Below are 27,816 nucleotides of genomic sequence, written 5' to 3'. Positions count from 1 at the left end.
AGATATGTGCAAGGAGTTATCCTTTTCAATGTATTTTATTTTAGTTAGTTGGCAACCTTCAGTCTCGAAAGACTATGGTATCACGCTCTGAATGGTGGTTCTGGAACAGCGTCCAGTGTGGCTGAAAAGGCCGATTCGGGAGTGACAATCCCTTCCACACTGGGAGCAAGTGCAGTCTGTCCCTGGTCTGTCTCCCTGGCTATGGGCCTTCCTTTCTTTTATTTTAAAAGGCTTATATCTTGCCCTGCCTGCCAAAGTCCCTCAGGACAGCTTACAACAACTTTCTAGCTTCTTTGACTTGCTCATGCTTTACTTGGTCTAACTGTGGGATTATCTAGGGTGAAAATCCTTGGATTTCCCTTTCTCTATCTCAAAATGAGTTAGTGCAGTGTTTTTCAAACAGTGGATCAGGACCCAAGTGGGTTGTGACCCAATTTCTGGAAGGTTCTACAGAGCCTCCAATGAAAACACAGGTGATGGAAGGATCAGGTAACTAATTGCCTCAAGTGCTGAGGCTATTCAAAAGTCAGGTAGCTGCTAACTGCACTGCAAGGAGCTGAGCTCCTACAGTTTGCAAGCGTGTGTAAACATTAGGGAGATCACTGTTTGAGTTTGGTTTTTTTACTGTCAGTGACAGGTACTGGTGACAGTTGAAGTCTTGGTTGCATAACTAAGCCCCTTAAACCTATTTATTAGGGCTGCCTCATTACAAGAAATGGATTTTTTTTTTGCAAATAAATACCTATAAATAAAAATATTTCTTTCTAGATTGCCTTTTTTTAAAGTCTTGTAAGGCTAGGTGGGACCCAACAGAGTGTCTTTTTAAAAAGTGGGTCTCTGCTCTAAAAGTTTGAGAACCACTGGATTAGTGGATTCTTTAGGGCAGTGGTTCTCACACATTTAGCACTGGGACCCACTTTTTAAAATGATAATCTGTCAGGACCCACCAGAAGTGATGTCATGACCGGAAGTTAAATCATCAAGCAGGAAAATTTTTAACCATCCTAGGCTGCAATCTTACCCACACTTACCCAGGAGTAAGTCCCATTGACTATCATTGTTAGAAGAATATACATAGTAGCTTGTTAAAAGTATAGGTCTGTAATATTTCCCCAAATGCAGTCATTTACCATGGTAGCATCAAGTCTAATATATTAAAAATAAAATATTGAAATGAATGGGGACCCACCTGAAATTGGCTCGCAACCCACCTAGTGGGTCCCAACCCACAATTTGAGAAACATCGCATGGGCTCTTGTCATGTGGGTGGGTGGGAGGATGCCCAAGGCAACCCCCATCTGGTTTAGTCTTGGAGGTGGAAGTGATTATTGTCATGTAAGACTGAATTGGGGGTAGAAAGGAGTTTACCGAGTGCAGCCCCTCAGCCATTACAAGTACTGTGTTAATTAGGGTTTTGTTTAGTTTAGGTGTTTGACTTTCTGAAAACTTCAGTTATGAGAAGCTTCAAGGACCTCCAATTCATTCAAGGGTCCAAATTTCTACAGGATTTGTCTCCTGTGCAATATAACATCTCTGCCATGATTTTAGAAGTTGTGGCAAACAGGTGAGTGGCTGCAGCCTACCGAATGGAGCACTGTTAATGGAAGATCTACCTGCTTCCCTTTCCCAGGCACTGGCCTAAGTGCAACTTTATCAAAGTCACTATCAGACACAGACATTCCTACTGGGTAAGGGGGGGGATCCAAAGATACTGTAGAATCATTATTGTAGAGATACTGACTCTGCCCATGCTTGAGAATAGGAAAAAAAACTTGAGCAATATCTGTGTTGTCCGTCTTACTATGCTGTTCTTTATGATTCTGTCCAGTGTGTTTGGTTGGGATCATGTGATTCGTGGTCTGATGGATCTTGGTTTTATTCTGATGGACTCCTATGGGCCCAAAAAAGCTTTAGGAGGCAAAGTCATGGAAACTAATCATGGCGTTTCCAAAACCCCAGCCCAGCAGGCATGCAAGTTGGGTGCTGATGTCCTATTGGAAGCCTTCAAGGTAAGATCAAGTTGTATGCTTTTGTGGGAAAACAGTTCTTGTGTCCTTTTCTGAGATACCCTGTACTGTTTTTCAAGGTTCTGATAGTCAAGCTACACTTTCTTGACACTGAAATGACAAGAACAAAATCTCGCTATTGGTTGTCTTTTTGTCTCATTCCAGGTTCATGAACCAATCAGAAGTGAAATACTTGAACAGGTCTTAAATAGAGTCATCACAAATGCCAATTCCCCTGTTAGCCACTTCATAGGTAACTGACTGAAATGAACAGAGACGCACACTGTTATGAGAGCAATCTCGGGTCTGCACAGTTCAATAAAGCGGTTGAATGAGAGGTCTTTCTTTCAGAATCATAGTTATCTGTTCTTGGGAAGTAGAAATCTCCTATAATGCTTTAAACCAGGGGTGCTCAAACTTTCAACTTTAGGGATGCTGGACCTTTAACAAGTGTATAGAAGACAGAATTTCAGCAGGTGCAACTTGTCATCCCATAGATGACAAGCTGCACCTGCTGAAATTATCTCTCCTACATAATTTTAAAGGTCCAGGATCCCTAAAGTTGAAAGTTTGAGCACCCCTGCTTTAAACTATTAAATCTTTTGGCTTCACCCTCTACTGTGTAATAAAATAGGGGATGCCAATCTTTCTCAGTGGTTTTTAGTATTCTGTGCTTTTGGGGGGGGTGGGATGGTCATTGTCCAACATGCCTCTTCCTACTTCAGGCTCTGATATTTCATCCTCTTTGTGCTCTCCTCAAAAGATGCCACTCCTCTCATTTTCCCCTTTCTTTCAGATTTGTTGTCTAACATTATCGTGTCTGCTCCCCTCGTCCTTCAGAATTCTTCCTCCAAAATCACAGAGGCCTTTGACCATTTGTCATTCCTGCCTCTTGACACTGTGCAAGGGCTGCTTAAGGCTGTCCAGGTAAAGGTGATGTAATTTTACAGGGGTGGTGGAGGAGAAACTGACTGTGATGCACTTTCAGAAACTGACTGTGATGCAGAGTCTGTGGGTCGTTTGTAAGAAATGATCATTAAGGCTCAGCTGTGACAGTCTCCTGGTGATGAGGCTCACTTTGGAGACTCTCCGGTGAAGCGGAAATCCCCCCTTGGCCAAGTCTGCTCCCTGTATTGCACTTAAATGATTGCAGGGTCATCCAAATGAGTGCTAGTGTGAGATTTGGCTGAGGACAGGACCACACCAGAGCACACCACCTTTTTCTTACCACGTGGCTTTTAAGGCATCTTGCTCAGCATTTTCCAGACTTGACAACATATGTAGCTGCCTTATATAATTGACAGCCTCTCAACTCTGCTACATTCTAAAAGTAAACCTTTCTGGGTACAAGACTGTAGTGTGTCTCCAACCTTCAGGAGAAAAAGACACGAGTAAACCTTAGAACAGGGGTGCTCAATAGGTGGATCGCGATCTACTGGTAGATTAGTAGAGATAGGGCTCCGCGATCTACTCATTTTGCCTCGCGATCTACTGGTAGATCGCGAGGCAAAATGAGTAGATCGCGGAGCCCTATCTCTCCAAACTGCTAATATGTCAGTTTTGTCTAGTGACTAGATGAAACTGACATATTTAGCTGACACTAAACGGACACTTTAGCTGCTCTTCAGGCATGCAGCAACAAAACTGATGAAACTGACTAGACTCCAGCAGGGGCTCCATACATTAAAGGGGGTGTCTGTCAGACGCTTCCTTCCCCCCTGGTAGATTTCCGGGCCTTGCTGGGTTTCAAAGTAGCTCTCGAGCCAAAAAAAGTGTGAGCACCCCTGCCTTAGAACATAAGAAGAGCCCTGCTGGATCAGGTCAAAGCCAATCTAGTCCAGGTTCCTGTATCTCACCGTGGCCCATCAAATGCTTCAGGGAGCACACAAGACAACAAGACACAACCTGCATCCTGTGCTCTCCCCTGCCTTCCTTGCCTTCATCAAAACCCACCCTCTCCGTGTTCTGGACAGGTAATTTGGCTGTGCCCCTGAAGTGGGACTGATAAAATGACCCAGTTGCATCCTCTACATCAGAATGGCACACATTCTGCAGCCTGCAGAGGCTGACTTGTAAGGACACCAGGCCAGAACCAGTGACTCATGCATAGATGCAACATACACTATCCTCTGAGGGCAGGTGATTCTGCTACATCTCTGAACTGGGACTGAGTGAATCATTTTGTCATACCTGATGCAGAAACAAAACAAAATTTTGCACATGCAGTCTCCATAGAGGCAGATTGAAAGGATTCAAGACTGGAGCAGAAACTCAGGCAGAAATGCAATAGCCAGCCTCCTTTCTACTCTATTCTTTAATTTTTAATTATTGTATTTCTCACTGCATACTAGCTGTTCTTTAATGGCTCACAGGGAATTGATTCCTAATCGTGTGAAAATATGACTTCCATATCCTTCTCTTCCTGTTACTGTTGTTCCTGGAGAGAAACTACTTGACCTAAACTGCAGCCCACTAGTCAAATGCGCCTTTTCTTCCTTGCAGCCTCTGCTCAAAATCAGCATGTCCATGAGAGACTCTTTGATCCTTGTTCTTCGTAAATCAATGTTTTCTGGGTAAGTCGCTGCCCTTAAGTTTCCTCTCTTGAATTCTCTCCCTCCCCTCTGACCTGCCTCTTTTCCTCCATTTCAGGCAGCTGGATGCCCGTAAATCAGCAGTTGCTGGATTTTTGCTCCTCTTGAAGAATTTTAAGATCCTTGGCAGCCTGACTTCCTCCCAGTGCAGTCAGGCAATTGGTGCAAGTCAGGTACGTGCAATGTGTACCGGCACCTTTCAGTAGTTCCTATCTGACCAGGTGCCACCTTTTGACCTGCTGTACAAACGAATTGTTGTTGGCATCCTTCAGTCTCAGAAGACTATGGTGTCACGCTCTGAATGGTGGTTCTGGAACAGAGTGTCCTCTCCAGTGTGCGAAGCCCGGGTAAAGTAGGTATGGAGGATAGGCTGTTACCCATGCAGCAAATCCCCCCTCTCCACGTCGCTGAAATGGTCCAATGGAAAGGCAGAGACCAATACGGTTGGTTCCAGCGGCATCGCAGGAGTTGCCAGAACGTGACTGTGTTCAGCCATGAACTGCCTCAGGGACTCCAGCTCCAGATTTTGCCTCGAGGTTGACTCTTGAAGCCTTTTCCATAACTGGATGTAACCACAAGGCAGTGGAGATTTGGGATCAGAGCTTTCCTTCTCTCAGATGAGCTGCCTTCCCAGGCTGACGAGTCCCATCTACCCGGTGGCTGTTTAGTCGAATAAACGAACGTAGATGGAACAACGAGCAAACGAATATAGATGGATATACACAATGTCTAATTAACTACCATATGAAGTGGTGATAACCACCAACTTAGATTAGTCTTGAAAGGATTAGACAAGATGATAGGTGAATCAATTGCTATGAAGCTAAGAGAACCTCTATGTGCACAAGCAATATTCTCTGAATGCCAGATGTTGAGGCAAATGGAGGAAGGCTCACACCTGCATGCTTTAGTTGGGAATATAGGCAGCTGGCTGGCTGCTATTCCAGACATTAACTTCCTCAGTTAATGTCTTGCAGTCCGTTCACCATTCTTGCCCAAATTGTTCCTTGAAGTTCTACAAACTGCCTATGAATTAGAAGCAGCTTGATTCCTGCAATATCTGCAGTATTGGGTAGGAATCATAGTTAGCGGTAGAGTTGAATACTTTGCATCCTGAAGGTTCTAATTAAGTCCCCAACATCTCCAGTTAAAGGGAACCAGGGAATTTCTGTCTAGTCCAGTGTTATCTGCTCTGATTTTTCAGTGGTTCTTTCTCAGCTCTACTGGTTGAGATCCTTCTGTTGGTCCCTAACTATTGGTCTGTCTTCTAGCACAAGGCAGCTTTGTGTGTCCATGTTACGTTTTGATCATTTCTTTTTGCAGAGCTTTAACAGTTTTATAATACAGAGTTGACAAGTTATTCATCTCAGTAAACTTGACAGTGTGTTGCAAACAGGTTCTTAGTCTTGGGTCTGAACAGAATAAATTTTTTTCAATGCCTGGCTTTGTGTTGGATTTGCTAACAAGAGGGCTTATCAAGAAACTAGTCCCACTGTGTTCCATGGCGTTTGCTTCCTAGCTTGCCTTGGGTTGCATTCTTAATTGCCATAGAGAAGAGGGAATTCTACGTGACTCTTTTTCTGCCTTCCAGATCCAGGTCGATGTTCATGCCCGCTATAACTCGGCTGCCAACGAGGCCTTCTGCCTTGAAATCCTGGGCAGCCTTAGACGATGCTTAAGTCAGCAGGCTGATGTCAGGCTCTTGCTGTACGAGGTAAGGAGGCTTTCCTCTGTGTCTTTCCACATAGTCGTTTCACTACCTATGCAAGTTCAGCCTATGTCCACAGAGCAGGTTCATGCTGTTGGTGGTCATGTACTGGAGGTTCTGAGGATTGTAGAGTTCTGACGATACAGGCTTGTCCATCTCTCCTTTGTGGTAGCACGAGCCCATATGATGAGACTATTTGGGTTTTATGGGTCTGCCACAAAAGGTGGGCCCCAGCTATACTTGGCATTCACTTTGAGGGAACTGAAGCAAAGGGTCCAAAGCACCTTTTCAACTTAACTTGTGTGACCTCTTTGGTATCACCATTCTGCCCCACTGACCAGAAAGGTTCACCTGATCTTATGATCTTCTGACCTCTGACAGGTGGGCAAGGTTGCCCTGTCAGGGCCAGGTCAAATAAAAGCGATGAGCTAGGCTGATATCTCCTGGGAATAGGAGCTTACTCCGTTGAACACCAGACCATGTGCTTGACTCAGAATGGCAGCAATCCTACAGTATTCATCAAGCCCTTTTTTGGAGGGGAAAAAAGAGAGGGTGGACAGATGGGCTGCTGCCCTGGCAGTCACAGTGCCCGTCTCGCATTGGACTGGTTATACAGCAGAGGAAGCGCACTCAACTTTTGCAGGTTGACCATAGGGAGAAAAATAACCACAACTTTCGTTGATTTTAAAAAATCAATCTTTTCCTCCTCACACAGGGTTTTTATGATGTCCTGCGCAGAAACTCACAGCTGAGTAATTCCATTCTGGAGACATTACTATCTCAGGTGTTGTATAATAGCAAGCTTGGTTAATAAAGGCTTGGCTCAGGGATAACAGCAAACCATGGTTGAACTTGGTATGCCTGAGCCTTGGGCTGCTGTGCTCGACACCCCGCCAATCCTGGTTCCAGTTCTGTATTGTGGGCCAAGCGCTAGCTTGGGTATTTGACTGAGTGACGATGTTTGTACCAATTGACAGGTCTGATATTATTCAAGTATCTCAAAAGGAATAACTTTTTTTTTGCAACAAATGAGATACTTTGAAGCATTAATGGAGTTGATAGGTACGCTAATTACATAAAAGTGTTTCTTAGCTGTGGGTTGAGACCCAGTTTCAGGTGGGTCCCCATTCATTTCAATGTGTATTTTATTTTTAATATACTAGACTTGATGCTATCATGGTATGTAATTGCATTTGGAGAAAAGTTACAGAACTGTACGTTTGACAGGCTACTATGCATATGTATATGCTTTTAAGGGCCCAATCTTATCCAACTTTCCAGCACCAATGCAGCCCCATGGTAAGGGAACAAACATTCCCTTGTCTTGAGGAGGCTTCCGTGACTGTCCCATCTCCGCAGGGTGCAGCATGCACACCAGTGGCTCGGCTGCATCCATGCTGAAAAATTGGATAGGTTTGGGTCCTAACAATGATAGTCAATGGGGCTTACCCCCAGGTAAGTGTGGTTAGGATTGCAGCTTTTGGGATGTTTGGGGAATTTTTTTAAACAGATCAGCAATTGCTTGGGAGGGTTAGGAGGGTTGTTTATTTTAGATAAATGTTTAAACTTATTGTAAACTTCTAATTTAGGTATTTAATTGATATTGTCATATGAGGAGGTGTTAATTTTCCTGCTTAAGGATGTCACTTCTGGCCATGACATCACTTCCAGGTTAATGATATCACTTCTGGTGGGTACCAGCAGATTGTTATTCTAAAAAATGCATTCTGGTGCTAAAGTTTGAGAACCACTGACATAGATTAAATAGTTGACTGTTGTTAAATAATGAAATAAATCTTTTTTTGATTTGACTTTTATCCTGGAATCTAGAATTTAAAAACTTTTAAGAAAGGAAATTATAGTTGAAAGAAACCAAAGTAATAGCAACTACTGTATTTACAAAACAAAAAAACCCCAATGTTTAAAAAGCATCTGTGAAGGTAAGCTCCCACCTACACAGTTAAGTGGCATTCTTGACCATGGAACATTTGATTGTGAACAAGTAATAGGTGGTCAGTTGATACTATCGGACGAAGCAGTTGATAGGTGTGCCAACCTTGTACACCATAGTTTGCCAGTTCAGTTGAAATGGTAGACTGGTTTGGTTGCAACCAGGAAAAGAGGAACAAATCCTGGTATGCGAGGTGGGGAGGTTGTGACCTTGACAACCTTGGCTAGGGCTCATTTGTTTCTTCATTCTAATTTTAGTGAAGTTGTTGAAACTTTTCTCCATAACGTAGTGGTAAAATGGAATGATACTTGTGACTTACTAAACGTTGTTTCTTGAGGCAGATAAAGCGATATTATGAACCTGAACCAAATTTGCTGCCCCCATTGAAACTGGAAGGGTGCATTCTGGCTCAGAGAGACCAAATCTTCCTTCAAGAACCTTTGGTAAGAGAAGTCTTTTATCACTAGCCTTTTAGTAATCTGCCTCTGAAATGAAAATAACGAATCTTTACTAATTTTGATGTGCTGAACATGAAAATGACAATGAAATTTGTCGATTGGCTCTAGTTTAGGAGAAACTAAACACATTGTCATTGATAGTGGAAAAGACAAGGACACTTACTGGTATATGTTTATGGAACTGTCTGTTGCAGATTTCTGACAAACCATAGCTAATTTGCATTTTCATTGTTGTATTTGTTTTCAGTACCTCAAAATCTATAAGAAATGACAAATTTAATCTTGGGGGAATGATCTTTATAAAAACTTGTCCAGTGTTTTCAGACTTCCAGCTTCAGGGAATCTCTTCCACAGCAGCTTGCATGCTATGGAATCTCTGTATGTTGCAAAGCATTCTGGGGCAGGTTCTGGGCTGTGTACTTGCAGGACACTGACCAGGCCTATTGACCCTCACCTCTTCTCTGCTTGAACTGAGAATGTGCCCTGGTATGTACAATACAAACCATTCTGGGAAACGTGCCCACCATTACTGATGTTCTTCTTGATTACCCCAGGCTTCCCCATATGCAGCTGGAAAGCCACCTCCTTCAGACAATGTGAAAACCGAAGTCTGTCCTTCTGTCTAATCTTTTAATCAAGAAAGATTCAAACTCCCCTTGGTTGCTCTCAATCTTTTCCACTTCCAGGACACTATCTGACATGAGTGCCTTCCAGGGGAATGAAGGGGTATTTGAACATTCCATGTGATAGATAGTGCTATGATTATTTTTTTTTGTAGGCTCACCTGCTCTGCTGCATTCAGCACTGTCTGGCCTGGTATAAGAACACCTTAACACTACGCCAGCAGGCTGAAGAAAAAGAGGACGAGGACAGTGATGCAGGGCTCCAGCAAGACTTGGATGACATGCTGGAATCCATTACACGACGAATGATCAAGAGTGAGCTGGAAGACTTTGAACTGGTAACTTGAGCACAGGAGAGGGAAACAGGCTGATCTGTTGCTGGCGGTGGGGCTGCAAAGGAGGTGTTAATTTCTTTGTTTTTATGTCCAGGATAAGTCAGCAGACTTTTCTCAATCCACTGGAGTGGGTTTGAAGAACAATATCTATGCCATCTTGGTGATGGGTGTCTGTGAGGTCCTGATGGAGTACAGCTTTAGCACAGGGGACTTCAGGTAAGTAGTGGAATGATCTAGCAAGACTTCCTATCCTCAGGATGCTTGTGGTAGAGCACAGCACCATCAGTAGAAAGAGTATAAAATTGGATAATACCCTTGAACCTGAACCTACAGAGTAAATCAAGCCTTGTTCAATTGTGGATAATGCTAAACTTGTCCCCTTTCAGACTCCATCAATGATCATTCACTGAATCTGCAGCATTGCGAAAAGCTAGTCATTTGGGTGGGATGATGGGAAAAAGCGACACCCTTCTTTGGTTAGCTGTTCAGTCTGATTTTTCCCAAGTGGGTCAACTTTCTTTTAATGCCAGATGTGTTCCATCTGTCTTTGAATTGTAACTCCCTTGTACTACATCTTGTTGTACAGTATCTAGCAAAGGGAGATGCTTTATAAATACTGTAGTAATTCGTGAAAAGTTCTTGGGCAGAGAAATGGTAGCATTTTGATCTCTTTGAGATTCTTTTTTCTTTTTGTTCTGTGTACCGTTGCAGCAAGAGTAAGTTTGAAGATGTTCTAGGCCTGTTCAAATGCTACACAAAACTTTGGGAAATCTTGAAGGAGAAAGCTGGAAAAAACAGGCCTCTTTCAGCAAATAAAACTGCACGAAGCTTCCTTTCCATGGGCTTTGTGTCTACCTTGCTCACCAGTATCTTCAGGTATGGAACTCTTCTGGGAGGAGATTCTTGGGTTGCGTTCACCAGTTCTGATGTCACCCCTTTGAACTTGCAGTCTCAAACGTCAATTGTAGCCTCTCCTGCGATTTCATCCTTGGATTCTTCTTTAGTAATTTGTGGAATTTTTATCTCACTTTTCCTCCAACAGTATACTCTTGGAGTTGTACACTGTTCAGCCATCTCCTCTACCCACCCCCACTAAAACATTATCTTCAAAATAACTCTGTATGTGAAGTTTGGCTTTATTGCCTGGGGTTAGGCTGAGAGATGGTGACTTGCCCATGGTCATGTAGTTGGAAAACTTAAGATTCTGCCTGATAGTTATCTAGAAATGGTGTAAATAGAGTACTGAACAATGTGGATTTTCTTGGAGTGGGTAGTTCGTTGACTCCAGTATTTGCCATTTTGACAAATGGTTCTGCAGACTACTTGAAAGGAGGCCAGCCTCAAACTTGGGTCTTTGTGACCCAGTCCTAGCTTGAGGCTTCTTTTTTTTCCTGATTCCTCCATTCTGGCACCAGCTTGTTCAGTTGTTGAATGTGGCAGTTCTCTATATGTGAAAATCTTACGTGTATGAAAGAGTGACAGTAGAAACTCATGCAGCTCTGTGACTTATTATGCCCAGAGAATATGCTAAGGTGTTTTTTGACTCTGTAGGGACTGTTCCCAGAGACATGAGGAGAGTCTGGCTGTCCTGCGCTCCAGCAACGAGTTCATGCGCTATGCTGTCAGCGCTGCACTGCAGAAAGTGCAGCAGCTGGAGGAGACAGGGCAAACAGATGGGCCTGATGGGCAGAATCAAGAGAAGGTGTTCCAGAACCTCTGCAAAATCACTCGGTGAGTTGCACACTGTGGTCCCAGAGGACTGGGGTGGAGTGATGCTTTAAGTTCCCACACCATGGTATCTTTGGACAGATTGTCCCTTCTGCTGGCTGTGGAAAGATGGGGCTGTGCAAATTGCAGGCCTTCTCAGTGACCTATTTCTGGTCCTGTCTTAATCTAAGGAATGGGGTTTTGGTGGAATTCTTTTAATAAATGTTTTGAATAGCCTAAATATTGTCAGTGAACTTCTTCTTTCAAACACATTCACACTCATGTACAGAGAGTCTAGTACAGATATGTTGGATAAGCAGTTTAACCGAAGGCCTGGCGCTAAGTATCCTCTCCTTTTCCCCTTCCCCCAGAGTCCTACTGTGGAGATATACCTCAATCCCAACTGCGGCTGAAGAATTGGGAAAGAAGGAGAAGGGCAAAAGCATCTCCCTGTTGTGCTTGGAGGGTTTGCTGAGGATCTTTAACACCGTGCAACACCTTTATCCAGCAAAGATCCCCCAGTTTCTTCATGCATTGGGTAGGTCGTGACATTGTAGTTCCTGGGGGAAGTGTGGCAGACAGCTTGTTCTCAAAAACCCTGAGCAGCTAGCTCTTTGCATGGCCCAGGATATTAAAAGCAAGGGTGGACAGATGTTTGGTCAGGATTTTTTAGTAGGTCTCTGGGTGATATATTTTTTTCTTCCTGTATATCAAGAATAATTTTTGATTACCAACTGTTTGCCAATTGCAACAAAGAAAAAAAAAAAACTTCCCCACCCCTACATGCTTCTGAAATTGACAGCTTGGGAGCAAAACAGTAGATTTCTGTGTGACATAACAGTGAGCTTAACTCCAGTCCTATCAGCATATTCCTTCACATTTCCTTCACATGGTTTAGAGACACCATGGTCCCTTACTTCTAAGGGTACATCACTCCAACTGCCACTCCCCCAGAGCTCTCCAGAAGTCTTGTCTTTTCCTGTCCCCTCTTTTGTGACCATTACTCTTTTTAGAAACGTGTGTGTGTGTGTGTGTGTGTGTTTAGTTGCAATAAATCCTGTCCCAGCCTCCCCCCCTTTTTTAAAGGTGCTTTTTTTCATTCCCTCTGCTAGATACAAATGAAGAAGCAGGAGAAGAGGCAGACATTAATGTCACCGAGAAAGCTGCCTTCCAGATTCGACAGTTTCAGGTAAGTTAGAAAACCTGAAAGGTTTTTGGGAAAGGCGATCTGGGTGCTGAACAATATGAAGGAATCAACTGAAGCTCAGGAGAACAACAGGAGCAGGAAAACGCATCCTCTGCTCTGAGTTTGCTACTTGGCAGCTATCAGAACTACATTCCTTTGGGCAGCCTTAGGACAGAACATTCTTCCCTTTCTGTAAAGCAGCCTGTAAATGGTCTTCATGGAATCCTATCCTCCTGAAACGCACGTATTGCATAATGCTCTGTTGATCTGCCTACCCCAGCCAAGAGGTTTGCACTCTGTTCTGCTCTCACAGTGGTGTTGACAAGCATGTGGTGTTGGCTCATAAATTCTTTCCTTTGTTTTCCCTTCCTCAGAGGTCACTCATGAACCAGCTTAGCAATGCTGAAGATGACTTCAATGGCAAGGAGGCCCTTCTGTTGGTCAACATCCTCACCACACTTACCAAGCTGTTAGAGCCCTCCTCCCCGCAGGTAATAGCAAAGAGAGAGTGGAGTATGGGGACCACAGAAACATTAGAAAGTTGGTGGGTTTTGATCTCTGCCTACAAGGTTTGGAGCAGAGAATTTCATTTCCCTACACAAACATGGTGGCTTACAACAAATAATTTGTAACAAGATGTCTTTCTCTTCTTATGCAGTTTGTGCAGCTGTTATCTTGGACGGTCAAGATTTGCAAGGAAACCAGCCTGGGTGAGACTTTCGGACTAGAGACTGGATTCACAAGTGTCAGGTCTTGAGAATGCTGCAGCTAGAGCCTCATGACTTGTATCATCTAGAGTAGGGGTGTCTAAAGTTTTTGGCAGGAGGGCCACATCATCTCTCTGACGCTGTGTCCGGGGCTGGGGGAAATTTACATTTCAAATTTGAATAAATTTGCATAAATGAATATATTAGAGACAGAACTTATATGAATGAATGAATTTTACTGAGCCTTTTTGTAATAGACATGAGATCCAGAAAAGGGGGGTTGTTAAAATAATTCCTGACAAATATAACACACCTCTTCCCTGGGAAAAGTACAGAACAAACTTAAGAGGAGTCAGAGTGGGCTCCTTCCCTGCCATGCAGGAGCATGTTTTTACTCTCACTCCCCCCCCCCCCGCCCCAATCCTGGCAACAGGCAGCAGCAAATGAACACAATCAGTCAGGGAGCTGGTGGGCACCTGCCCCCTCCGGACAGGAGTTTGTTTCTCCTCATTCACACAGGGAAGGGAGCTGCCTGTCTCCCTTTCAGTCCCTCCCCCAGCCTGCACCCAGCACCAGACAAACTTAGAAGCAGGCAGAGAGCTATGTATATTTCCCCATTCACAAACTGACCCCCCCTTCCTCCCTCTCTGCCAGCAACCCCAACATGCAAAAGCAGTAGGTTTCCTCCCCATTCAAACATCCCATGAGTTCTTCCCTGCAGCGCCTGCCTTCAACACCGAGCACCCATAGCCCAATCACATCCACACTTTGCTGGGAATAAGCCCCACTGACTCTATGGGACTTACTGTTGAGTAGACGTGCCCTCCAGCTGCATTCAAACATCCCTGCAATTTCGTCCCTACAGCGCCCATCTTCAACACCAAGCACTCACAGCCCAATCGGATCCACACTTTCCTGGGAGTAAGCCCCATTGACAGTAATGAAACTTACTGCTGAGTAGACATGCTCTCCAGCTGCATTCAAACATCCCTGGGACTTCTCCCCTGCAGTGCCAGCCCCGACCCCAAGCACACTCACAGTCCAGTTGGATCCACACTTTCCTGGGAGTAAACCCCACTGAATCTGATGGGATTTACTGCTGAGTAGACATGCTCTCCAGCAGCATTCAAACATCCCATGATTTCTCCCTTGCAGCGCCTGCCCCCCAGCACACGCAAGTAGCACAAATAGACTGACCAGGACAAACAGACCCAGGACTTCTCACCCCCATGGGATGCCTGGACTCAGCTGCAGCCTCCCCAACCTAATGGGAGGGTTGCAGGTGGCCGGGGCTCCTGCTCTCCTGTGAGTGCTTAGCCTTTTCCTCGCTGTAGCTGCCAAGAGCAGTTGTTGGGGAGCGAGGGTCTCCAGTAGGCCGAGTGCCCATTGGATATGGGGGGCTCCCTGGGGGGCCCTCTGCAGGCCGCAAGTGGCCCGGGGGCCGGGGTTTGGCAGCCCTGATCTAGATTCAGAAAATAGGCTAATTATTGGAGGATTAGGCTGCTTTATCAATAATTATTAAATCGGATATATGGGCTCCTTGATATCTCAATATGACCACAGGGCAAGCACCTGGTCTCCTGCCTGGGATTCAGTTGTGCCCTGCAGGGGAACATACTTCTGCTTGGCTATTGCTTCCTCTTTGTGGTTAGTATGATACTTGAGGCAGTGTGTTTGCTAATCAAAGTGCCAAACTAGTTTGCAGCTGTGATTTGAAGCAGGTTTGTGAAAATGCCAGTGCAGGTGTAATGCTTAACCACATTTGGATCTGAAACTGTGCAGGGGAGGAGACTACTCTCGATCACCTAACCATGCTTTGGAAAAGTAGGCAGTGTTAATTTCTGCATCAGACCTGTTGGCAACAAGGTGCTGGACTTGTTTGGCCTTTCGTTTGCTCCTGCAGAGTGAGTCTTGTCTCCAGAGCTTGCTTCCTCTCCCCACAGAAGATGCCCCCTGCTGCAGAGGTTTGCTGGCCCTGCTCTTCAGTCTGCATTCTCTCGTCAGGAGCCCAGTCAGCACATTGCGTGAACTTGCTCAGGATATCCATGCTCAGCTTGGGGATATAGACCAGGTAAGGAGGATCCATTTTTGGCCACCTTTGCTGAGCTTGGCCTTGATTATTGTTGCCAAAGCAGAGAGAGAGAGAGAGAGAGAGAGAGAGAGAGAGAGAGAGTGAGAGTGTGCCTGTACTACACTCTTGCTGGAAGTAAACCCTAAGTACCCCTTTGTGCGTGTGACGGTTGGAGTCTTACTGCCTTTCTGTTCCTCAATCCCAACAGGATCTGGAAATGGAGCATCAGTCCCACTTTGCTATTGTGAACACCAAGACTGCAGCCCCTGTGGCTTGTGTGAGTTGGACTGTACAAGAATCTTTGCTTGAAGAGTTGTGTACGTAATGGTGTTCCACCAGAACTTCTCATATCTTTTCTCTCTTAGTTGCTGGTTCTTGGCCAAGCAGAGAAGATCCTTGAAGAAGTGGATTGGCTGATCAATAAGATGAGGAGCCTGCTGGGATCAGAGATAGCACGTATATGTTTAAAAAGGAGCAGTTGCCCTATAAGGATGATAGGCTATGAGGAGCCTTTAAGTCTGACCATCTGTTGACCATGTATTCTCTGTGGTGGAACATGGACATAATCACAAAAGTAACTGTTACAGCCAGTCTCAAGCACACTCTCATTGAGTTGTGCCTTGCCTAGAGTTTGAGGCTCTCCTCATGTGTATGCACAACAAAGCCAAGAGACGCTTGGTTCCCAATTCTTGTTTGCTTTCATCCTGGGTGTTGGATAAAGTAAAAAGATGGAATCCAAGACATCTGGGCCATAAACCCCCCCCCCCCCCACGCACACACAAACTTTCAGGAAGAATTCCAAGAAAAGCACTGACTTTTATGGAGTCAAATGAGATTGTCCCACTGGCTTCTTACACATTCTGCTCCCATGAGTGGTTTGATGCATTGCTGCTGGCACAGTGTAGTGGCCAAGAGTGTGAATCAGCAAGTCCTTGGTTCAAAACTTGCTGTGGCCATGAAATTGGTGGGGATGATGATTCCTGACCTAGTTCACAGGGCTATTATAAAAAATTACTGAGAGAGCTTGTGTGGAGGCACTTTGAACTTTCAAAAATGGGCATGTAAATGACAGGCAGCACAAGCTTGGCAGCATTGCTCAGTCATCTCACTAAGAACAGAAGGACTACCCGGATGGATTAGATTGAGGAGCCAGTATCCTGCTTTGCCCAGTAGACAACCAGATGCCTCTAGGACAGGGTTTGTCAAACTTTGAGCGAGCTTTACTCTCTCAGTAAGTTCTTGCTGGGGAGGGGCTAGGGCAGCGTTGCGATCCCCAGGATTGTGTCGCTAAGGAGGGCGAGGGGGTTGCTTCGGACTTACTTGGAAAGATGTAGGGCTGCAGCAGGCTGCAGGAGCTGTGGAAAGCCCTCCGCAGCGCTCCCTGAGGCTTGGAATCTACAATAGAAGCGGGCGGAAAGCATTTCCATTTTGCAGGAGGTGCTTTGCGCCTGCTTCTGTTGAAGCTTCCAAGAGTCAGGGAGCTCTGCGGAGGGCTCTCCACACCTCCTGCAGCCTGCTGCAGCCATCTTTCCAAGTCCGAAGCACCCCCCCCTCGCCCTCCTTAGTGACGCGATCCTGGGGATCGCATCGCTGCCTCCCTCCCCTTCCCCTTAAAGGGATGCGGGAAGCGTTACACGAACTGGTGGGTCGTGACCCACCAGTTTGAGAACCACTGCTCTAGGAAGTCCACTGCAGGGCATATGGAAAGCAAGAGCACCTCTCACCAGCAATTGCTATTCAGAGGTACACTGTCCCTGAACATGGAGATTCTGTACAGCTGTCATGCCTGATAGCATTTTATAGATTTCTTTTCCAGGAATTTGTCTAATCCCTTAAAGTCAGATGCTAGTGGCCATTGCCACATCCTGCAGCAGGAGGGCCGGCACCAGAGCAGAACTGGTGTGTATAGAGGGGGAGTTTACCAAGCTTTCTTCCCTTTTTGCAGAAGATGCCTCTCAAGCAGCAGACCAGATGCAGCCACTAGAAAAAGCCATTGTTCTTCAGCTGGGGACTTTACTGAATGCTTACCATGAGCTGGTGCAAACAGCCTTACCAGCAGGGAGCTGTGTCGACTTGCTGCTCCGGAGTGTTAGCAAGGTGTATGCCACTCTCTCCTCCCTTGTCAAATATGTGAGTACTTCCAAGCTGGAGATCAGGGAGGGTGGAAAGCTCTGATTGCCAGTTTTCCCTTGGCCTAGCTGTCTGGAAGCTGGTGATGATCACTAAGACTATGTCCTGTATTTTTAAAACCTATACCCTCTCTAGCCAGTAGGTTGTAGTATCTTATGAAATCAAACTTCAGATTATTCCAGAATTAAAACAAGCAGCACAATGCATCCCAATCACAAAATTATTTAATGGCAGGGACTGTATTGAAAGTATGGACACTAGTCCAGTGGGAATGCACTTTCAATTGCTGCTACTGAATCTTTGCCTGCTACAGGAAATGCTTGTCTGAACAAAAACTTTTCAAGGTAGGAGTGAACTGGCCAGGTGGTGGTCTTCCCCGCTTTGGATGCAGGGCTATGCAAATTGCTTTGCCCTGGTTCCCTTTGGTGGGAGGAGCCTCCCTGTTCCAGTCCTATCTACTTCTGGCTCTGTGGACATTTCTTGTACTAGCAGCCAGTCAGCATTTTTTTTACCTCTCTTCCAACAAGATAAACTTCAGCCACGTCTACTGTATTCCCTGTGGAGAAGAACGTCAGCTCTGGCCATAGGATAACTTCTGGCAAGGAGGGCACACATCTTGGGCTGCAGGCAGGGCTGATACTTCTGAAGATTCTCCATAGGCCACCAAAGCTCTGAGACGGGATGGCAGGCAGGGCCAAGCCTGAGGAAAGCATGGGGGACTTGCCCATAAACTAGATCTACTTTTCTTTGCCACCCCCAGGTAGGGCCTATAATGAGGAGTCCTTGTCACTCATGCCCCTGCCTTCTCTTGTGTTACTTTCCTAGTATCTCCAAGCATGTCGCAGCACAACTGGGGGGATTTCAAGGAGAATGGAAAAGCTGGTGAGTGCCATCTATCCTGCACAGCACCTCATAATTGGGATGTGCTTTGTCCATGTTTGTCTGTAATTGTGGAGGCAAGTTGGAGTAACACTGCCACCTTTTGTTCTCTAGGTGAGGCTTTCAGGTTCCCATTTGACCCCACAGTGTTATGCCTTCATCACTTATGTGCAGGTAAGGTTAAGAGTTGCATTTCCCAATTCACACTTGCAGTCCCAAACAGTGCATCTACTTGGTAGGGGGTGGAATTTGCCATTTGATTGACAAGTTAAGTGGCCCTAGGTCTGATCTTCCACCACTGCCTGGGGCTGGAGAATGCCTGGGAATCCTTCATACTTCCATCCTGGAAGAAAGGTGGGATGTAAATGAAGTAAATATTTCAGCATCTTTCTGCTTAATTTTAAAGGATGGACCAAGTCATGCTTGCCTTTTGTAACTAATTAGAATGAGGGTTGTCTACTTCTGTGGTATTTATAGATATTAAAAAAATAGTTTGTAGAGGTAATCCAAATGTTGCATCCAAAAACATTTAATTCTTAAGCCTCTTTTTTGCACTGGAAGCTCAGAGCTAGACCAGTAGAAAGGATAAATCTGGAGTGGAATCCATGGAGTGTTTGCCTGCAGTGCCTCTAAGCTCTCAAGGGACAGTTTCCCGCCATTCTCTCTGTGTGTCTCTCAGTTCTGAATATATTGACAATATCCAGTTCAATATCCTTACCTCTCCCTTCTCACTATCTGAGGAACCTGCCCCTCCCTTTACCCAGATTTTGCTGTCTCCTTTCCTCAGAACATCCAGAGTGAAACTTTGAGTTTTGCAGGAGAAAAGAAAAAGAGAAAAACTGACAAGACTCCAGCAGAGGTATCCACTGTCATGGTGAGTGGGACTGTCTTTTCTTTACACCAAAAGTGCTCCTACCTGTGATCTGAACTGGAGCAGCCAGGCATAAATTTTTACATCTCAATGAAAACTAGGCCAGAGGAGAGCTTATAACTGTATAGCCCAGACCTCTAATTCCTCTAGTTTAAAGAAAGAGCATGTGATTGAGAACAACAAACAAATCCTCTAGCTTGTACGAACTCAAGAAGGGACAGGATGCTCTGAAATGCCTCCATGTTTGATAATTTGCATAAATGTAAAAGTAAACAAGGGCTGAAATTCTTCCCCTCCCATTTTATAGCCCATAGAAGGGGAAATTTTTGTAATTTGGGGGGGGGAGGACAACTCACCATTGCTCCTCCCTGTTGCCATCTCCCCCACCCATGATGAGGAAAATAGTCACCAGCTGGGAAGAGTGCTGATGAGTGCCATCCTAAATTCAACCAGCATGTCTCACTAGAAAACTGTCTGCCCAGCTCTAGGTGAAAGTGGTTTAGCTATCAATTCTAAGCATAGTAAATTTATGGTATGAAAACTATTTTGTGGTTAGAAAGCTCAGGAAGAAATGAATGCATGAACTCACCTGGAAGTAATACCTTCAGTTTATTGTGGGAATCTCTTGCTGGTGCCTGAAGTGTGAGGTATAAGATGACTACCACTATTTATGTAGCCATGTAAATCACTTTGTAAACTCCTTTGTTTGAAAAGCAGTGTTTTTTATCAAGAAGGGGAAAAAAATACTATAAACCATGGGCACATCAGCCCATTCACAATTTTTGCGGCAATTTTTCTCCAGGCCAAAGTGCTGCGGGAAACGAAGCCAATTCCAAACTTGATTTTTGCCATCGAGCAGTATGAGAAGTTTCTGATCCACCTCTCAAAAAAATCAAAGGTAATATTCCTTCAAGAACACATCATGACCTTTTGATATACATGAAACAATTATACTAGTTATTAATAAGTGCTTTGGTGCCCAATAACTGAGCAGATAATGAGAGTCCACTGTAAATTGCTTGTTGCCCACAGAAAATATTTCCTTCTGCATTTTGAGTATACAGTTCTTCTGGGGTAGATTTTAAGATAAGGGGCAGAACTAATTTGTTCACCATCCTTACTTGAGTATCTTGCCTCTGTTCAGAGAGGTATTTGGTAAGCTCTGCCCAACAGAGCTTAGGTCTAGGATTTCAGCACTGGACATCCTTTTGGCTGCTTTAGGTCAACCTGATGCAGTACATGAAACTGAGCACTTCCCGGGACTTCCGTATCAACGTGTCCACCCTGGAGAATGCCCTGCAGGAACAGGATGCTGAAGACACTGAGAACGAGCCAGACAATGACCAGGTCAGTACGTTCTCTTAAGAGGGCATGCTGCACACGTACTTGCGTTCACTGCAAATCTGTATCTCTTCCCTGGTTTTCATATGAAGATTGTTTGTTTGCCTAATGATTGAATTAGGGGGAGGTAATGCCTATTTCTGTAGGTTGGTGCTTTGTTTTACAGAAGGCCACTTTGTAAAATAACAGCCAAAACAGGAAGAATGCTGACGCTCACATTCTCCTCCGTCTCCCCTCTAGAAAATAGGTTTAGCTGAAGGGGGTGAAAAGGGTATGTCTCATAGCTGATGCCCACATCGGCCAAACAGCAGGTTAAGATCAATAATACTGTTCTAGTGGCTTATTAGACTCCTCTGGTACATCTAATTATCCAACTTCTGATTGTAATCTCCCTTTAGAGCATTGCATCGGCACAAGCTACCCACAGCCAGGAACCCAAAAAGAAGAGAAGACGGGAAAAATAGAGCTGCCTTGTTTATTACCAAGTGACTACTCTGGCTTCGTTATGGTCACCTTGCATAACAATAATGGCCAAAGAGCACTACCCTCTTAACCCAAGCTTTCACTGACAGTCTACTTGAATGTTATCTGTTCCCTGTAAGAATTACAAGTGATTCCCTCCACACGTGGGCCACAGAAGCTTCCTGAAGGATAGCCCTGCACCTCCTTGAATGGCAGTTAGTGCACTGTGCCTCTTTGGCCTGGCCTCTCTCTGGGTACAGTAGTGGAGATCCACCTCTGAAGCTGTAGGCACCCCATTCTCCTCGGGGTAGAAAGAGGCAGCCAGTCACTCTGCCCATGGTCACGGTTTGAGACCTACTCCATCCCTAAGCCCCTATGATCCACCTTTGTCTCAAGTGTTATTTTGCTTTTTCCAAAGAGCCTTTGGTTATACTGAGAAGTTGATATATATCCAGAGCATCACCTGAAAGAAAAGTGGAAGTTATTAAGTTCTTCTTGCCAAAACATTTTCTGTAAGCCCACCTAGTGACCACAGCAACAAGTGGTTCTGAAGTGTTTACCGTATGTGCCACTAAACACATCTTGTCCTAGTAGGAGAGAAATCTCGCAAGTGTACCCTGCTCAGAAACTGCTGCTATGACCATTAGGAGATAAACTGGAGGATATTCCTGGAGTCAGGACCAATTAATTGTCCTTTTCCTGAAATGCATTTTGCTGTTGCAATCTCTTTAAAGTGTATCCCACAAGAGCTTAATAAAATACAAAAAACCCTCTTCCTGTGCTGATTTCTTCCCAAGCTGTCACTGTTAAAGCACACTCACTACTGCATCTCTAAATAATTAACCAGCCTTAGTCAGAAGCTGTTTGAACACCCATTAATTTGCATCAATTAAAAAGTGATTATGTCAAAAGCTGAGCATAATTATCACTTGTATAACAAGATTTCATCCTGCAGTGTTTGTAACACGACAAAAAAGGTGCTTAGGCTGCAGTAAAGAATTGCCAGTGGTTGGGTAACAAGACTAGAGCTGATGGGGTTGAGAGCAGGCAAAAGATGTTGCCAAGAGGGCTGCAGTTTTTGAACGCATCAAAAGACAGGCTAGCCAGGACAATGACGGCAACAAGGCAGCCACTGTAGACAGAAGCAGAGCCCTCGAACATGGCAGGCGCCAGACCCCGGCCCACAGGTCAGATCTGGCAGCCCTGCAAACCCTTCCCTCTTACTGTTGTGTAGGAGCCTGCTGTCGTCATCTCCTATCTTCCCCAAAGTTCACACTGACCAGCAGGCTTTGTCCGGATTTCTGGGTAGAGCAAACGGGGAGATCAGAGGTGATGATAGCAGGCTCCCCGGTGGAACAGTAGTCATGGCAGCGAACATTTTTCTAATGCAAAGCACTCCCAACTTTGGAGACCTGTTCTAACACACATTAGGACTTCTTTGCCTCAGGTTTGGCACAGTCTCTATATGCTGGCCGGATCCCAAAGGATCTCCTCTATGGAGAACTCATGCAAGGAAAGTGCCCTACAGGTAGACCACAGCTGCAATACAAGGACATCTGCAAGAGGGATCTGAAGGCCTTAGGAGTGAACCTCAACAGGTGGGAAACCCTGGCCTCTGAGCGGCCCGCTTGGAGGCAGGCTGTGCAGCATGGCCTTTCCCAGTTTGAAGAGACACTTGGCCAACAGACTGAGGCAAAGAGGCAAAGAAGGAAGGCCCATAGCCAGGGACACAGAGCAGGGACAGACTGCACTTGCTCCAGCGTGGAAGGGATTGTCACTCCCGAATTGGCCTTTTCAGCCACACTAGACGCTGTTCCAGAACCACCATTCAGAGCGCGATACCAGAGTCTTTCGAGACTGAAGGTTGCCAACAGGATAGCCAGGGGAGGACAGTGTGACTTCAATGGGAAAGCTCATGGTCACCATCTTCAGGTCTCCATTCCCTAAGAATTCAGGTGGGCTTCATGAGGGGAGATGGTGCATTCAGAGGCAAAGGATCTCTCAGTCTCTCCCTGTATATTAAAGGGAATAGGTGATTCCAAAGTCTGCTCCTGGCCTCTCCTCAAGGACAATTCGGAGAAGGATAACCTGAAGGCTTTAGGTGGAGATAAATAAATGGAGCATATATGGATCTCCTGGTTTTATAAGATGTTTGTTTCAGAGACTGGAATTCTTCAAGTAACCTCACATTATTTTGTTTACTTACAAATAATATTCCTGTATTTCTGCTGTCAGAAAAAGTTTTCACTTATATAGGGGGAAAGAGAACATGCTTACCCTGTGGGATGTTGTATCTCCTTTTCATCCCTGTTGGGTTAGAAGGAGTGACGCAATCCATAGTCACCTCCTTCCTTAAGCACCTGTCAATGTCCACAGCACTGAAAAATGCTACCGACTGAGGCAGATCTTGCATACCCAGTTTATAGGCAAACATGCACCTACAAAGAAAGCAACCCATGTGAAGAACCTGGTCCTTTTGGAAGTTTCCCCTCTGTATCAGGACAGGCACCAGTTTTCTCTTACAGGTAGGGCATCCTTATCCTAGTTGCTCCCAACAGGAAGGGCCTATCAAAAGCTTTTTGGAAGCTACTCTCAGTTCTGGTCCTGTCTTGTTCCTAAGAATAGGCTTGTGACAGAGCACAAAGAACAAGCTTTCTCAAGCAGATATCTATAAAGCCCTTTTCCCTTCTCCCACCTAACTGGTAAGTACCTTTCAACAACCCAGTGAGATACTCCCCTCTACTGTGAAAGAAATACTGGATTTATCATGCAGGTTCTTTCTCCACAGTGGACAGAGGGTACCTTCACCTACTCTGTTTTTTTCAGTTTTTCACAAGAGATGGTAGTATTGGAATTTTTTTCCTTGTGAGAGAGATCAGTACTGAAGGAATTTCTTCCATTTTTTCCCCAGGTATGAGGCTTACTAATTCATTCATGCTTCTCTTCTGGTGCTGGATTATTCTGGGTGTGTGTGAATGGTTATATTTTCTGAGACAGCTGTTTCATAACCAGAAGTGGTGTGGTGGCTCAGACTTCTAGAAAACTTTTGATTGACAGGCACTATCTGTAAGGAGTGAGTGGGAGTAGCAACCTGAAGTCCTCATATGACCTTCAAGCATAATAAGTATGTATCTACACGTTTCTGTATTCCACACACCCAAAGTGCTGCCGCATTTTTCTTCCAGGTCAAACTGACCCTCTCTGGTACAGCACTCTGAAGATAAAGAGTGCTTTACAAAATACACACAAAGTAGTAGGAGGCAGGCAGGGTGAGCACACAAGAGAATATTTTCAACTTGAAGTACAAAGACTCAGTCGGTACTTCAGGATTCTGGATGTCACAACCAGAAAACAGGATTTGCCACTTACAAAAAGTAGACAATTTAGGGCAAAGATACATGATGAGCATGCTCTATTATTCACATGACAAACCTGAAAATTTTATTGGGTACCAAACTACATGCAGCCATGGAGTAGCTCTAATCAGAGTGATACACCTGAAGGTAAAGGATTGTTCTCATCTATTAGCATGAACAGAGAAGGCGCTCTAGGCCAGGGGAACTCTGCAAACACTTTGCAGTTACCCCATTTGGGACAAACGGGCTGGGGTAAGTCACTACTTAAGCTTAAACTCTCCATCTGCTTAGTCACTTCCACAGGTGGACTGAAAAAGGGGGGGGGGAAACACCTGGGAATGCACATTGTAACTGAAAGATTTTAAAGTTTTCCAAATCTGGAAATGTCTGCTTTCTTTAGCCAATACTAGACCAAAATTTATCACTGACAACGCCTCTAAGTTAGAAATAAGCAAGATACTTATATTATCTAACAGATATAATGATCCACTGTCATTAAAACAGATTCTGTATCCGTTTTTGCTGAGCTTGTGGACAAAAAACCAATCTGTTTTTTGACATGGATGTTACAGCCAGATACTGATCCCAACTCACATATAATAAATCTAGCCTGTTTTAAAAGATCAACTAGGATTGGTCAAGCTTAACATAGTATCATCTGCATAAAGTGTTAGTTTAACTTCTCGTTGACCTAGGGCACAATCCTAACCAGGTCTACTCAGAAGTAAGTCCTATTTTGTTCAATGGGGCTTACTTTTAGTAAAGTGTGGTTAGGATTGCAGCCCTAGTTTCATTCAAACTGTCACAGATCACAATGGCAAAGCTCTCAAAGGTACCCAACATTCACTGAATGGCGTGTCAACAACTTACCGTGTGAGGAGGTTGGTGATTTGCAGGGCTAGAGCTGCCCGATAGCGGTCCTCGCTCTGGACTAGGTAGCGCACTTCGTCATGGATGCTGATGCAAAAACGTCCATCAATGCCAAATTCCTCAAAGAGCCACTTCATGCACACGAGCATCAGGTGCAGGTAATCCACGGCCGAGCTTTGGACCACCCAATTCACTCTGCTAGTGACAAACTAAAGGAAACAGAGGGGACTCCTATAGACATACACAAGTGCTCACATTGGAAAAACAAGATTGAGGCTTTCTTGTAGGATGTTTAAATACGTATAAGCTGGTGGTGCTTATCAAGATCACACACAAAGTCTTTCTCAGCTCCTGGACTTCACTGACTGCCCTTTGTGAAAGGCCAATCAAGATATTAACTTTTCAAACATGTGGATGTTTCAGGGCCTAGATGTTTATGCTGTTCATATGTGCATCCAAACAGCAGGTGGAAATTCTGTGCCCTCACCTGGAAATAACCATGCAGTTCAGACAGTGCTACATTACATAATGTGCTCAGCAGACCGAAACAGATTTTAATAGCAGGAGCAATAGCCGCATGCCCTGTTTTGTACAGGAAGCTGGAGAAGAATCCAGCAAACCATTTAAATGGGAGTATTCTGCTTTCTATTTGCAGGCAAGGGAACTCTGAATTTTCATCCTCTTATTTCCACAACCCCAGTAAGGGCACTTGCGACACAAAGCTAGCACCACCACCCAAGAATCAAACAGCAGTATTGATGTGGCACAATGGAAGAGAGCCTGGGTCCTGGGTCAAGTCCTCGCACCTCCAGGTGGAGCTAGGAAAGACCTCTGAAATCTTGGAGAGCTGCTACAAGACAGTGTAAGCAAGTTCTAGCCAGATGGACCAATGAAGGCAGGGTCAGATGTACTGAGGCAAAGTTGTAATTCAGTGTCACGAGGGCTTTCTCTCACCTCGCCCCTGACCGCCGCCGGCTCCAACGCTCTGCTGATGTGGCAGCCCAGCACAGGAGTGCGAGGAGATGTCGACATGGCAATGCTTTCCAGTTTGTTGAACATCTCAGATTCTGTTCCGCTGGCCCACACTCGCTGGCGCACCACATCCCAGTTCTTCCTGTGGGACCTGCCACATCAAGAACATGAGAGCTGAATGAGAGAGAGTGCAGTGGAAGGTAATGTATATTTCACACCAGGAAAAAAATTCACATGAACGTCAGTTTCCTGATAATATTAGTTTTCATTTAAAAACAAATTTCCAGTTCTCATTATTGTCAAAGTGGGCTTGAGAGAGCACGGAAGCCAAAAAGGGTGACTGAACAAGATCTTCACTGGCTGGGATGGTAAAGCAAAAGGAGAGAAAAGAAAAACGCGCAATACAGATTTTTCTTGTACAGAGTGGAGATTACTTTGGGACAAAGTTTTGATTTTTCAGTACGTTTTCTAAAGTCCTCTATGCAGGCAGACCTGGTCCTGCCCAAGTATGAACGGGCACCAGAACACTCTTCTCTCCCTTCCCCATCACCTTTTTGCTGCTTCTCTCTTTATCATCCGCACATCTTGCAAGGACACAGAACCATCTGCTGCCCTTTCTACAGGGAGGCCCAACTTGTTCACCAGCCACTCTCCTTCCTCAGTCAGGAGGCATCTACAAGGGAGAAGGAATAGGAAGTCAAAAGACAATGAGGGTTAACACTAGGCAAGACTACTTGAATGGAAGCTACCATGCAGTTCAGGCTACAGCTCATGTGGAGACTGTGGGAGCCCCAAAGCGCAGTACAGTGCGGCATCCAGAGAAGCAAATGACTCTGAATGACTCGTGCAAGTGAAGCAAGACACAAATAATGGCTTCTTCTCAAAGATCAACCTTTTTCCTCAAGACTGCCTACTCACCGCCTGATCCCCTTTGTCACGGCATACATCTGACGGGCCTTTTCACTGGCCTCCTGATGTGTCAGGCGATGGTTGAACTGCATGAGGAGGCGCTCCGCAAAGGGCTGCCCTGCCCCATAGATGCGCCCGTAGTTAAACACTTTGGCATGCTCCCGGCTGATCCCCACTGCAGAGGCTGTCTTGCTGTGCAAGTCTGTGGCGTTGCTCTTCTTTCCCTGAAGGGTCATCCAGCCAAATGCCGTGCAGCCTATTGGGGGAGGGAAGGGGTTAATGTAGGTTTTATAAGGGTTGAATGTATGCTGGTATTCTGTGCAAGAGAAAACCTAAAAATAGGACACTGGGCTGAGCTTCTTAAGAAATTCCATTTTTAAATAAGGAAACAAGTTTCCAATCCGCATATACCAAAGATATGCATGAGGGCATTACTTGGTGAGATTTCGGAAGCCAAAGAACCAGCTGAAGGAGGGGATGGAGCCTGCTGAGTTTCTGGCTGCTTGCCATGACAACTAGGTGAAACTAGATGAAAAATAGGACTCTTGCAAGCGTGCTGCGTTTCCAGAATTTATACAGGCCTGTTCATTTTTAAGCTTAGATGAAGATTTGTTTTAAAAAAGGGCAGGCAAATCCATGGAGGCTATCAGGCAAGACAGTGAAGCAGAACCTCCGGATGCAGA

General features: G+C 45.0%; 2 protein-coding genes across 3 annotated transcripts in view; one reads left to right on the top strand and one right to left on the bottom strand.

Moving 5' to 3' along the window:
• FANCI (FA complementation group I) overlaps positions 1-21,790 on the top strand; it is a 27,784-nt gene extending 5,994 nt beyond the window's left edge. The window contains exons 11-37 of the mRNA XM_066635018.1: positions 1,428-1,564; positions 1,829-2,009; positions 2,172-2,259; positions 2,803-2,933; positions 4,509-4,579; positions 4,656-4,770; positions 6,189-6,311; positions 7,021-7,089; positions 8,598-8,699; positions 9,493-9,675; positions 9,767-9,888; positions 10,384-10,548; positions 11,224-11,403; positions 11,751-11,917; positions 12,492-12,568; positions 12,940-13,056; positions 13,224-13,275; positions 15,216-15,343; positions 15,552-15,620; positions 15,709-15,799; positions 17,289-17,473; positions 18,299-18,355; positions 18,467-18,526; positions 19,140-19,226; positions 20,026-20,121; positions 20,445-20,570; positions 20,963-21,790. Coding sequence (XP_066491115.1) covers positions 1,428-1,564; positions 1,829-2,009; positions 2,172-2,259; positions 2,803-2,933; positions 4,509-4,579; positions 4,656-4,770; positions 6,189-6,311; positions 7,021-7,089; positions 8,598-8,699; positions 9,493-9,675; positions 9,767-9,888; positions 10,384-10,548; positions 11,224-11,403; positions 11,751-11,917; positions 12,492-12,568; positions 12,940-13,056; positions 13,224-13,275; positions 15,216-15,343; positions 15,552-15,620; positions 15,709-15,799; positions 17,289-17,473; positions 18,299-18,355; positions 18,467-18,526; positions 19,140-19,226; positions 20,026-20,121; positions 20,445-20,570; positions 20,963-21,028 — 3,045 coding nt within the window. The 3' untranslated portion in view covers positions 21,029-21,790. The remainder of the gene's footprint in view (positions 1-1,427; positions 1,565-1,828; positions 2,010-2,171; positions 2,260-2,802; positions 2,934-4,508; positions 4,580-4,655; positions 4,771-6,188; positions 6,312-7,020; positions 7,090-8,597; positions 8,700-9,492; positions 9,676-9,766; positions 9,889-10,383; positions 10,549-11,223; positions 11,404-11,750; positions 11,918-12,491; positions 12,569-12,939; positions 13,057-13,223; positions 13,276-15,215; positions 15,344-15,551; positions 15,621-15,708; positions 15,800-17,288; positions 17,474-18,298; positions 18,356-18,466; positions 18,527-19,139; positions 19,227-20,025; positions 20,122-20,444; positions 20,571-20,962) is intronic.
• Positions 19,846-27,816, bottom strand: part of POLG (DNA polymerase gamma, catalytic subunit) — a 26,314-nt gene continuing 18,343 nt past the window's right edge. For both annotated transcript variants that reach the window (XM_066635016.1, XM_066635017.1), the window contains exons 18-23: positions 27,143-27,389; positions 26,775-26,897; positions 26,207-26,375; positions 25,253-25,461; positions 23,304-23,464; positions 19,846-21,489 (exon numbers count right to left, since the gene is read on the bottom strand). In XM_066635016.1, coding sequence (XP_066491113.1) covers positions 21,425-21,489; positions 23,304-23,464; positions 25,253-25,461; positions 26,207-26,375; positions 26,775-26,897; positions 27,143-27,389 — 974 coding nt within the window. In that variant the 3' untranslated portion in view covers positions 19,846-21,424. The remainder of the gene's footprint in view (positions 21,490-23,303; positions 23,465-25,252; positions 25,462-26,206; positions 26,376-26,774; positions 26,898-27,142; positions 27,390-27,816) is intronic.

The sequence above is a fragment of the Tiliqua scincoides genome, chromosome 8, assembly GCF_035046505.1.
Source record: "Tiliqua scincoides isolate rTilSci1 chromosome 8, rTilSci1.hap2, whole genome shotgun sequence".
Classification (NCBI taxonomy): Eukaryota; Metazoa; Chordata; class Lepidosauria; order Squamata; family Scincidae; genus Tiliqua; species Tiliqua scincoides.
Note: the sequence above shows the minus strand (reverse complement) of the source record. Positions and strands in the feature narration are given on the sequence as shown.